General features: G+C 43.0%; 2 protein-coding genes across 2 annotated transcripts in view; both read left to right on the plus strand.

Annotated features, from left to right (window-relative positions):
* Nucleotides 1-951: 951 nt before the first annotated feature.
* On the plus strand, nt 952-3,599 carry T265_11806 (hypothetical protein; the record flags this gene model as incomplete). The annotated part of the gene is made up of 3 exons (XM_009178572.1): nt 952-1,424; nt 1,462-1,539; nt 1,577-3,599. 3 exons carry the CDS (start codon nt 952-954, stop codon nt 3,597-3,599), a joined length of 2,574 nt encoding a protein of 857 aa, XP_009176836.1.
* Nucleotides 3,600-4,215: 616 nt separating this feature from the next.
* The window catches only part of T265_11807 (hypothetical protein), a gene marked incomplete at both ends in the record, with an annotated part of 32,943 nt that continues 24,268 nt past the window's right edge, over nt 4,216-12,890 (plus strand). Inside the window, 2 exons of the mRNA XM_009178573.1 lie at nt 4,216-4,253; nt 12,592-12,655. Of these exons, the coding sequence (XP_009176837.1) occupies nt 4,216-4,253; nt 12,592-12,655 (102 nt within the window). The remainder of the gene's footprint in view (nt 4,254-12,591; nt 12,656-12,890) is intronic.

Consider the following 12,890-nt stretch of genomic DNA (forward strand, 5'->3'; position numbering starts at 1 on the left):
GTCTGGAAACCGATTTCATCTCCCCCTTTCGTTCTTCTCTGCGTCCAAAAATATAAACACAGATGAAGCGGTATTGACTATCTTGCAACCTTAGTCTTTGGCCATCGACAGAATAATCGTATAGCAGGTTGTTACCAGCCCACAGATTTATTGCATCTACTGTAGGTTTTGACCTTTCTTCTCTGGAATATTTGTCTTCATTGCGACTCCAACACAGAAACATGGAAACAGTACAATATATTTTTTTTAAATGAAGAGTGCGCCCGCCTATAGAGTGAAGGCAACGAGTTCGCCTCGAATGCCTTTTATCCAGGGTTCAAACCCCGGAGATGGACCGTTGATGAGCTCTAATTAAAGCGAAACTCGAGTCCAATGCTTCCCTCGCCCCTTTCAGTTTAAACTCACCAGGGTAATTGCGTTAGAAATGTTCGAACGAGCGTGGTGTGAAAGTGAGGTAAAGCTTTATTGTATGTGCTTGAGATGAAACTTGGAAAAGCGGTCGTTAGAGAAACAGCAACGCAATAATACCACTACGAGCGAAATTGCACTTTTTACGGAAAACGTAATGTGCTTATCTTTGAACTTTTGTTAGGATCAGACTCTTTCCGCTGATACATGCTATGCAGTACATAAACACTGATAGTTCACAGGTCAGACATGAATATTCATTTATGCTTATCTTTGAACTTTTGTTAGGATCAGTCTCTTTCCGCTGGTACACGCTATGCAGTACACAAACACTGATAGTTCACAGGTCAGACATAAATATTCATTTGTGTATGAACCTCAGTGTAAAATGTCTCATTGTACTACACGGTCACTCAAATGTATTTGACGTAAAAACGTTCCCGTCGAATTCAAGCTGGGAGACCCAGTCATCTGTCGTATTTCTTCTATTTCAGCGCTTTATGCTCTATTACCAGCCCAACTACTGAGTTACACAACTGATTAATGTTGGTTTTACAAACACCAGCTCTGAATAACGGGGACCAAGTACAAAATATGGTTGAAAAATCTCAAACAAAAGAAAATGAGATAAGTTTTTTTGATCGCTTCGGCCGAGGAGACGAAGATCGAGCCAGAAAGCGAGCTCAGTTAGCTTCGGAATATGAAGAGTTCAAAAAGTGGGAGAATGAAAAATTTCAGAATCGATTCGCAGCTAAAAAGTCTTTATCGTCAACGCTAACAGTCAAAACTTCGAACGAAACCCTCGCACCAATTCCCATTTTACTACCAGTTGATCCAACAAAACAGTTGGAGCATTCGGAACCCAAAAAATCAGACGAAGGAGATTACCTCAGATTGGGAAACAGACTAGACGCTAAGCTTGAGGAATTGACCCAAAAGATAGAGAGTTTAACCAGCAGCTACAAACATGAAATGCATGATCTTCTAATCAGAGGAGAAACAACTGACCCACATAGGTATTTGCCACGAAATATAATTGCCCTCGTTTTTTAGAAAACAGAGTGAACAGGGAAATCTGTTAAAGACTGCTGTCCCTGATTCAAACTTTCTAACTGATGAACAAATGAAACTGTGAGTTGTGTTTGGTTTTTCACCGTCTAAAACTTAGATATGAATCTCAATTGCAGGATCGTCTTCGAGCGTTGCGAGAAGCTGAAGACCGGCTCCTGTCAATCGAAAAGGAGTACAAGAGAGTCAGGGATAACGACCAGACCACAACTCTCGCCGACCCATTTACGAGTAAGCCAATGATCCCACGCGCGAACCTTGAAGTATCAGAATCCGCAAGGTCCCCAATGGTATTCGGGCGTGAAAATAATTTGGAACAAAACAAATTGAAATTTGAAGCTAAACAAAGGTATCGACAGGAGCTCGAACAACAAATTCTCGAAGCCCAACAGAAACGCAAAGCTGAGGTCGCACTTTCCAAGGCAACCAAACCGGATACTCCGCTAGTCAGACCAGTCTCTCCTTTATCCAAACTTAGCAGTGATCCAACCGAAGCGTCGATGCTCAATGCAAAAACCGTGATACCACCAGCTCCAACCTTAGAAGAACAGGAATATTTTCTGGCTGGTAAACGTGACTTACTTGCAGATAACGGCCAAGCACCGACACAATATAAACCCTTGCTTCCAAGAACTGATTCCCACTCAAAGGTGACCTCCTCCGACAAACTAATTGTCGACCAGCGTGGAAAACCCGTGTCCATAAAAGATCAAGAAGCCAAGAAGGCCCAGTACGCCCAAGACCTCCGGCGACAAATCGAAGAGGCGAAACTTAAAAAGGAACTTCAGAAAAAGCAAGACGAGGAATATGACAGGAAAATGGAAGAAGAATTTAGGCGATATCATGCATACAATGCTCAACCGCATCCGGCCAATCTCGAAGATAATCGAGCTGTTGGTACGCATAGCATACAGTCACAACCGGGTGATGTTGTCCTAGTCGGAAACGAAGATGGTGGTTTTGCACGTGGTGGTCATGGTGTCTTTGGAAGTCCACTCACAACAGAGCAGAAGATGAACCTCCAGAAATACAAAGAAGATTTAGCCAAACAGATTGAAGATAAAAGGCGACGCCAAGAGGAAGCGCGCAGGAGGGAAGAAGAGCTTGAACTTCGTGAGACAGAGCGTGTTGCTGCTGAACAAGCTCGTATGCAGCGCGAATTCGAGGCAGAAAAGGCACGAATCAGAGCTAGTCAACTGGAAAACGAAGATCATGCAGCTGCTCCGCGTTTGGACTTAGAACGGAAGCAGACAGTGACGAAAAACTATCAACTTCCGCGTAGCCAACATCAGCTCCGTCAGAAAACACAACAGCGGAAGCCAAAACCACAGAAGGCAGAAAGACCACATTCAGGGAACCAAAAGCAATCAGAATGTGACTTGCTTATTGGCCCTGACATTGCGATACATAACTTAAAGAGGAGCTCTTTTTGTGCAGACAACAGTAGACAGAGTGAAAAAGATCACTCGGTTCTTCAGCAACTTCGGGATCTCCGAACTCAGTTGGATACGGAAAAAATGAGAATCGAGGAAGCATTGCGTAGACATCAGACCTTAGATAGATACGGTCTAACAAGCGGTAAGCCTCATCCCAGGGTGGTCAGAAGAGGCGAGACCTTATTCACAGGGCCGTACTTGTTTGAACCGAATTGCCGATGGAAATATGGAATCGGAACTGTTCGTGAAGTCAGTCCATTTGGGATGTGGGCCAAAAACGCCCTGCACGAAGACTCATTGTTGCGTATGGATGCAAAACAAATGGCGTTCTTAAATGCACAGGACAACTACTTGCGAGAACTTAACGATGAATTGGATGTCATGACGAAGCGTGAACTATTGAACGATGCCATTCTGGAAAGACAGAATCTGCTTGGCGCAGACGAACCGGTCGGACAGCGGGCTGCTATGGAGTTTCTGCTGGATGAACCAACTAAAGAAAGCAAGCGACCAGCCTCTCCCTCACAAGGATCAGTTGATATTGACGAGTTAAACGAAAAGAACCAACAGCGGCTTAAACGATTGGAGGCTATACAACTTTTAAATGATATTGACACGGACCCAGAAGCAGTTTTACAGCGCTTTGTGACCAAACATGATGCGGTATTTACACGGAATACAGAATGACCGGAATCGTAGAGTTTTCTATAGATTCTCTAAACCGAATCATGCATATTTGTGTGCAGTGAAAGTTATCATGTGCCGAGCTGATCAGCACGTACTGATACACGTACACTCCTTTCAAAAGTTCACTAATAGCCTAAGACGACAGGCGAAATCCAGCAAGTTGTGCAAAAAGAAGGACTCTCAGATGTAGCACAGAGAACACGTGACGTTTGCCATAATAGTTCGATCGGGCGGCTGTTTCGTGGTCTAGAGTAACACGCCGTCAGTGAATAATGCATTGAGAAGGCACTTTCTAATGTTTCTACTAGGATTTCTGGGTTCCGAAATTGCCTAGTGGCCTGACAGTTCGTTGGGAAAACAACCTCAGGGAATCTCCCAATCGTCACTCGACTAAGTATTTTCTTGTGAAATTGGTGTCAAATGAAATCGCTTTCGCGCTTAATGTATCAGATTGATGAACCTTTGGTTGTATCCACGTTTTCCAAACAGCTTTTTGACTGTACGATATAATACTTGAATGGGATTTCCATTAAAACATGGTGCATGGTATTTACTTGTTATCGTCATCAGGACAAATCAGAAGTAGTATATCTTAAACCATTTGGTTGGAAACCGAATGCCGGACACCAGACAAGGTACTCAGCAGCAACTGCCGTGAGTTTGGACACTATTTCATCTCGTCCCTCAACCTTTCTACTTACATCCTGTGTTACAATTGCGGTTTACCTGTAAGCTAAACCAATGTACTGGTATTAAATCAGCCATTTAGTGGAACTCGGAGGTGTATCTCTTCGGTTCCCCCACAAATGATTGCAGTAAAAATAGTCGTGCTGTAAAAATTGCCTCATTGATTGATGTGGCTCTCCATGTGGACTATTCCTTATGAGATGGTATTAGGTAATAGACCAGCAGTCTGCTCGTTAATTTCAATTAGGTTCTCAACAGTTTGCTTCATTTTCACGCGAACACAAAACAGCTTCCGTGAGACAGAAAAGTTTCAATAGTGGTTCTTTCGTTTTTCGTTGAAAAATACACTTTCTCTTTTGAAAAACACGATTATGTGTTCGGAAGAAAAGGCCTTGTTATCCTGCTATTAGAGCCACCTTATTCCGTTGAAAAATACACTTTCTCTTTTGAAAAACACGATTATGTGTTCGGAAGAAAAGGCCTTGTTATCCTGCTATTAGAGCCACCTTATTCTGTACCTTACCTTAGTTGTCTTTCAACCACGCGGTGACTGCTCTCATGCGCAATATTTGGAATGAGAGCGGAAAACCTGAGTGGTAATACAGAGGATACATTGAAGGTGCGGAGACACTGTCTCTGGGCCTTAAGGATAGATTGTCTGTCAACAAGTGAGAAGATTCTTAACCCTAAAAATGGACGTACGATTTCAGCAGCTCATTAAATTTATTCTATTCAACAGGATTAAACTTACTATGAACCAAAGCCGACTAAGTCTCTTCTAATCAGAAGGAAGGCGAAGTGAAATTTCGGTTACAAATTCTTACGGAATGCATTCGAATATGAGGAAGTAGTTTTTTACCATTCCTTAAGTATCCATGGTAAGTAGCCTCTTCCATATTGGCTCCTCGTGCGATGCACTCATTGAGCACTATCCGACATAACTAGTCTGTTATCCCTATATTCCTCTATCATTGTGGAGTTCATTATGGTCTCAATAAGATGCCAAGGTACTACGTCTGTGGTGAACGGTTTCTGCTTAGTTTGTCGTCTGCAATCTATCCTGATAGGCAATGTTTCTCCACTGGTTACGAGAAAATTCGATTGATCACTTTGTCGAAATGAAATAGAGGTGGATAATCTTTCAGTGAAAGAATACGGGAATCCCAAAAGGGATCACCTCCAACACGGTATGAATGTATCCACAGCTGCTCTCAGTTTGATCACTTTGTCGAAATGAAATAGAGGTGAATAAACTTTCAGTGAAAGAATACGGGAATCACAAAAGGGATCACCTCCAACACGGCTGCTCTCAGTCCACCATTACTATATATGCGTTTGCGGAAAATAGTGTCCGACAGTTAACCTATGCCGACAACAGATCTTGGACCTTTGACCTCTAAATAATACCACATCCCTAAAGCAAAAGGGGTCGTCTGCAGACGGAGAAGGGAACACGGCCATCGATCTGAGACAGGAAATCCTAGGTTATCATTACCGGTTACGCTGAAGTTTGAACCGGAATGTCTGTCATGACTATCTCTAACGGGAATTGCCAATTATTCTTTGAAACTGGCATTCGAGATATTCTGAAAGGTATTAACACTTTCTGCTGAGAAAATCCTATTTGTCGTAATTGGCATGATCCATCTGAGCCTATTGCTAAAGTAAGCAGGAGTAATTCAAGGTTAATTCAAGGTTTAATGGTCTAAAAAGCAATTAACTTTACAACGACCATAGGGTGAACGTATATACACAAAGGGATGCAAAAGTATGTGTAATGTTTACTGAGTATCACATGGATTTAAATAGTTCCAGATTCGGTTTGGACATAAGATGTGCATCTAACTTGTTCTTGAAGATGGTTAAACTCGGCGAATGTACAACTTTGGGAGGTAGGGAGTTCCAAATGAAACATACACGGACCGCAAAAAAGTTCCGTCGACAGTTCACCCTCGAGTGAGGTACCGCGAGCGAAAAGTTATGCCTCCTGCCCGTTCGTGTTCGACGTCGGACAAAAAGGTCTTCCAGCGGATGATTAGGTGTCTTCAGTATATTATATGTTAGAATTAGGTCTCCCCTGATGCGCCGATAGTAGAAGTCAAATAGGTTGAGACTGGCAATCCTGTCTTCGTATGGTTTATTTTGCAATCCAATTACCAGCTTCGTGGCTCGATGATATATTCGCTGTAGAAGAATTATGTCTTTTTGAAGCCATGGTGACCAAGCTTGTATAGCGTATTCCATGGTTGGTCGGATGTAGGTATTGATTACTCGGGGCAGTGCCAGTCGAGTGAAACGACCAAAAATCCGTTTTAGGAGCGACAGGACTTGTGAGGTCCTCTTGTAGACGGCTGTGCATTGCAAGGAGTTTTTTAAACAGCTGCTGACCCACACGCCAAGATCTTTTTCTTCACTAGTCCAAGAAAGTGGTTGTGGACCCAACGTATAGTTATATGCAAAGGGCTTCCCTACACGGAGCATTTTACATTTTTGGAGGTTAAACGGTAGTCTGTTTTTCAGTGACCAATCATAAAGTGTATCGAGATCTTTTTGTAATCGGTGACAGTCTTCAATGGTGCGTATGCTTGACCATATCTTGATATCGTCTGCGAATAAAGTGATTTTACTGCTCACGAGCTCAGGTATATCGTTTACGTATAATAAAAATAAAGTAGGCCCAAGAACGGAGCCTTGGGGTACTCCACTTGTAGCTGCAATTGGCTTGGACAGAGCGCCGTCAACACATACACGCGCGTCTCGGTCAGCCAAATAGATTTCAAGCCAAGCCAGCAGCTTTCCCGTAATACCATAATGCTCGAGTTTTTGTAACAATATGTTATGGTTCACGCGATCAAATGCCTTGGAGATGTCTAGATAGCATGCGTGAACGGGATTTCCATTGTCCACAGCTTGCGTCCAGTCGTCTAAGGTAATAAGGAGATTGGACAGACAGGATCTGTTTTTTCTGAAACCATGCTGGGCAGCCGAAAGCAATCCGTTTTCCTTTAAGTGTTTAATGATTTCGTTTGCCACCAGTCGCTCAAGCACTTTGGAGATCACCGGCAACAGAGTCACCGGCCGGTAGTTTGACACGACCGAACGATTATCTTCTTTATATATGGGAGCGATAACGCCCCTCTTCCAGTCGGTGGGAACTGCACCGTTATTTAGGGACAAATTGAATAACTCAGCGAGAGGTGTGCATAGGGAATGAGCACACTGCTTGAGGATAAATGGTGTTATCTGATCGGCACCGGGAGTTTTTCTGTGATTTAGTTCAAGTAACGTTCGGAGTACACACTGTGGAGTCACAATTACTTCATGTAGGGAGGTGGGCGGTGAGGAGACATAAAGAAGCTTCGGGTTTTTTTCCATTTTCTCTAAGAGCTGGTAATCCTTTTTGTTTGCTTGGTTTATGCTAGCAGATCCGCCTGCGGTTCCAGGGTCATGGGGCAACTACCTGCTCATGCAGCACGCTGAACTGTATCGGTCGTTCGGCTGGTGAGCTTGGCTTTGTCAACTGCGGCTTTGTCCGCACTCATCGCTAGGTTAGCACACTGTTTGACCCAGTGTTTAGTTGCACCCCCAAGGCGAGCTAACTTGTGGTGCATTTTGGATTGTCTGCCTCAGCTACACCTGTGCACCGCCACACCCGAGTGAGAGGAATATAGAACACTCGCGTGCTACGTCGTCACATGCCCTGGGAGAAAGAAGGGACGATGACGCATCGTGCCACAGTGCGTTCGTCATACATGAGTGCCTACGCCGGCACAGGCGTGAGAACACGTAATCTGCGCTAACAAACAGAATTTGGTAGAGGCGCATGAAATGTGGCGTTCAAGCTTGTCAGTGTTTCGACAATCAGTCCAATTATATCGTACGATAATTTTACCCAATGTTTTATGATAGCCTAGTGGTAAATCGGAACCATTCATCGATGGTATCTAGCATAAACTTTGTGCAGTCTGGTTGGTTCATGGGACCTTGGACCATCGGTTTCCGAATTTCTCTAGAACAGCCAGATTAGTAACGGTTTGGTGACGCTAAACTCGGCACCCTTAAGAAAAAAGTACGTACAGTATAGTAACCCGCTCCTATCAAAAGGCTGATATCCGGAACACAAGTTTGGGAGCTCCCAATCTCTTTGACTAGAAGCTGGGCAGTGATCTGAAGTTCATCGTCGTACACGGACTAGTAGAAACACTCTTTTGAGCATAGGAAGACCCCAGTTAATCATTAATCGAAGCTGGGCAGTGATCTGAAGTTCATCGTTGTACACGGACTAGTAGAAACACTATTTTAAGCATAGGAAGACCCCAGTTAGAGTAATCATTAATAAGGTAAAACGGATTGCAACGAATTCTTTGCTCGAACATGAAAGATGTCCTTGTTTAGGCTGGATAACGCCGATAACACGTCAGTTAAGTGGGAAGTGTTCTTTTTGTGCATTAGCTTGCAGGAAACTTTCCTCCGAAGCGAATTTCGCTGCATTGCTTACGACGCACAATCCAACATACTCCGAGCGTGCATTCCCTAGTCGTAAATCAATCGGAGAATCTGCACACACACACGCACACACACACACACTTCTTTCATCCACACACACCTGTTTTGTCATTCATGGCAACCGCAGAACTGTGGAAGATCTATGTAATGTACTACTCATAAGGTTGCTGAAAATCCATCGATCTAACTACGACCGAAGAAGTTAGAATTCTGACCTTAAAGCATTAGCGTCTGATTCCTTGGGTGCAGGTCAGTGGGTAATTGTTGTTCTCCCTCCCAGGAAGTGTATCGTATTCTCTATGGCTGCACCAAAAATAATCACGCAGTTGTTGAAGTGTGGAAGTCTGACTGTTCTAGGTTGTACGGGTTGAAAAATCAGTAGATGTCTATTTTTATATTTTAACACCATCAATAAGCATCACACCTTGGAAATCACTTATGAGTTGTCATCCCCGGACTCCAGTTTACAAACTGGATATTCCACTCTCCCATTTTGTTTTGTTTGGCGTAACGAACGGTAGTATGGTTAGAGAGTTCCAGTTTCCGTAAAAATTTCTTGTGCAATAGCTTCACGGTGGCCTGTCCTGTGCTATGATATTTGGGGATACATCCTGAACCAGCCATTGCATTTCATCCATAGAGTGACTCATTCTGAGTCCAGATGGATTATTATTTCCTTGGTTTCATCTTCCACTCATCTCTGTTCTTTGTGAACTTTTGTTGAGTTTTTGCTTTGGTTGGTTGTGCAGTCTGATTGTGTATCAAACGCTCTAACTAGCCATGTGGCCTCGAAGTGTCACGCTTAGGTCAGGCCAAACAGTTCATATCACCTCAATTGAGGATGACCAGAATTGCCCTCCTTGTCATTCACTGACTGAGTTTAAAACCAATCAGATCACCATCGGGGGTATCTCCATAAGTGTATTTGCCCAAAGTGCATTTGAGTTCACGTGAACTGCAGCTGGAACTGTGTGAACTGCAACCTAAATTACGGAAACTGCAGTATCCAGTCATTCGCTGTAGGCCTAGAACCAGACTGAAAGTCGTTCACTGTACTATATTCCTCGAAAATGTGGCAGGCCGTTTGCTGGATGCAGTTACGCTCAGTTATTAACTAAAACCAAACAGTTGTTGAGGACTGAACGCACTAATTATAAGGCCCGTGAAACTCTTCGAAAATCCTCGATCAGTTCCACTCTTCTTGAGGCTCACTGGGTTGGCATAGTTCTAGAGTTTTCGTCAACTTTACGTTCTGCATGAACCCCAATTAGATGCAGTTCATAAAATGCACCCAATTGCGAAGTATTTTGGCTGTCAAAGAGTTTTGGCAATCTTAAGAATGGGTTTCTTCGTCTAGACAATGCACTGCGATATCTCGAATATGGTACCAACTGAAACATGCGACAGCCTTCGTGTAAGACGTGCGGTTAAAGAATAGCATTAGCGAGAGGTACATCTGGGGATCACTTGGGTCTCCCATTAATATCAAAGTAGTTGTAAATGAGTGTAATTCGCAAGTTCTCAGGAGGACTTCTTCTGGATAACCAGACTTATCGTGGTGAGTGGTCATCAGACGCCAGTTAACATGTTCTCCTGTCTGTTTAGTCTATCGTGGTTGATTGTCACATGCTTGTTGTTTTGGCAACGGCCTTGTGGTTACTTGCATAGTAATGGTCACTCCTGGATACAGCTATTGATACCTCATAAAACAGATTATCCTTTACAAAACGGTTAAACTCAAGATAGGGAGCGAAAAAAAGTGTTATCGTTCACAAACTCTTACTGTCTCCCCTAAGTTAGGCGGATCATGAAAATGTTTCAAAAATTGACAACTTGAATATCTTTAGTTACTGCACTGTGCGTTCACACAGCGGAACTCCGAAGACAGAACGCCCACAAACCCTAGGAAGATTCAGTTCAAAAGAGTAGTGACTAAATCTTTAACCACTCCATCGTCATCAGCAGAGCGAAGATAAATAAGTCAGACAGGAAGAGTTATCGTGAGATAAGTTCAGAGGTGTCGATATTTATCTCCACAGCCCCCGTCTGCAGGGAACAGTTAGCTGAGATAACAGACAAAAACTGATCTCAATGGAATCCATTATTTAAAGGATGAAATTAGGCCCTACTCAATTGTAATTTGCCTACTTCTTGGGAGAATCTAATGACCATAAACATAAGATAGCTGAGTGACGTTTCAAATATCATGGTCTTCTTTTGACAGACGTTCAAACTTGAATGAACAAAACGGAGTGAAGATAATACCAAAACGATAGTTTCTGACTGAAAAATAAGGATCCACTTTGTGTGAGAAACGCAAAGGAGTCAGAGATCAAAGAGCTGTCATTATGACTCCCGATCCAAAAGGAGAAGAGCATAGTGTACCAACCAGATGCATCCAGGGTTGCTTTCGAAATTCCCAGATGAACTCCTCATCAACTCTCAAAGTAAGGGTCAACTTCTATAGCAATGCAGTAAGTTTCGGTTGCTCGATCTCAGTGCTCCTCGTCGAAGGGAATTCCTGCATTGCAATATTTGCGAGGGCTCTTTTATTTAAGGACGACATAAATTTTCGGAAACTTGATGAAATAAGATAAAAACTCTGAGGTGTTGGACTAGATATTATCAAAAACGAGGACGACCGCACGGATTACCGAACACATCTTTGGGCCCCAGAGGACTGCCAGTCAACCGTTCATATGCGTAGAGCGCACGTTGGATGATGCGCAGTGGACTCATGACTTCATTCTTTTATTTGAGAGGTTCATCGGAATATTGTGGGTATTTGTATCTACACATAAATGCCTCAAGTAGCCAACATCGCCGTGGAACGTTACAGGGGTTGCCGGAAGAAATATCGTTGTTTTGGAGAAATATTTCGAAACTAAACCCGTAATGAAAAGTGATGTGCTCCATACTTAATGTAACCAACGAAAAGTTGTCATATTTTCAAACTCATTATTCCCTATTACTGTCCATTTTTTATTGGATTCGCTACTAATGGAATGCGGGATGTTCATTTTCCAACGTTTTGTGACGAAACTACTATGTATGTGTGTTCACCAAGGGTGTTTCGGATCTAAACTCTAGCTACGACTTACCTACATCTCGATGTTAGCTGGCTAGTCACACAAGCGAATCACATGACGAAACTACTATGTATGTGTGTTCACCAGGGGTGTTTCGGATCTAAACTCTAGCTGAGACTTACCTACATCTCGATGTTAGCCGGCTAGTCACATAAGCGAATCACAGAAGTTAGAGAAAATCTCAGTGACAGTTTTGCTCTTTTGTGTACGACCGTGGAACCAGAGCTCTCGTAATTCATAGGAAAGTGGAAGTATGCCTCGAATATTTAAATCAAGGATAGTGTGGAAGAAAGTGTACATGTATTGGACTTTATATTTGCCGGTGGCACTCTAGCAGTATGCATTCCGCGGAAATTGGACATCACCATCTTGTGAAAACTAAGCAGGGTTGGGTAATCGGGTAGAATAGAGCCTTAAAAGGTTGAGATAAATGGACAGGGTATACGGATTCTCTAAAGACCCTGGGACAAACTGTAAAGAGTAATGTGGCTACATATTTGCATGGTATTCAAATGTAAGTATCGGAGTATCGCTTCGGTGAAATAAGGGTTTAACGCAACTAGTAAATTCCAGAACTTCATTTCCGGGAAAGCCAGTCAGTATTCCACCGACTGATCGTACGGTATGCCTTTTTATTCATTGCGATGACCTGGTTTTTTTCTCTCGCAAATTAAGTGAAATTAGATATTTATTTATTTCATTCCCTTCAGAATTCGAAAACTGACAGTGAACCGTGAAACCAGACGTAACAATTCCAGCCCATATAGGAGGGGGGTGAGTTTGCCACATGGTCGTACATCACTGTATCGAGAAACGATTCGTCAGAGAACAATGTATTCCCCAAAATTCTTAAGCGGGCAGCAGAAGCACTCGAAACGGTCGAAAGCTTTACCTCAGTCACTTTTTATTCTCGCTGAGAAGCTGACAAGTGCTGATAATTATTCCCAAGCACTGGCAGCGGAACTCGACGGTTACATGCAGTTGAAATAAACAGTATGACCTGTGATGT

This window comes from Opisthorchis viverrini (genome assembly GCF_000715545.1).
Source record: "Opisthorchis viverrini unplaced genomic scaffold opera_v5_595, whole genome shotgun sequence".
Taxonomy (NCBI): domain Eukaryota; kingdom Metazoa; phylum Platyhelminthes; class Trematoda; order Opisthorchiida; family Opisthorchiidae; genus Opisthorchis; species Opisthorchis viverrini.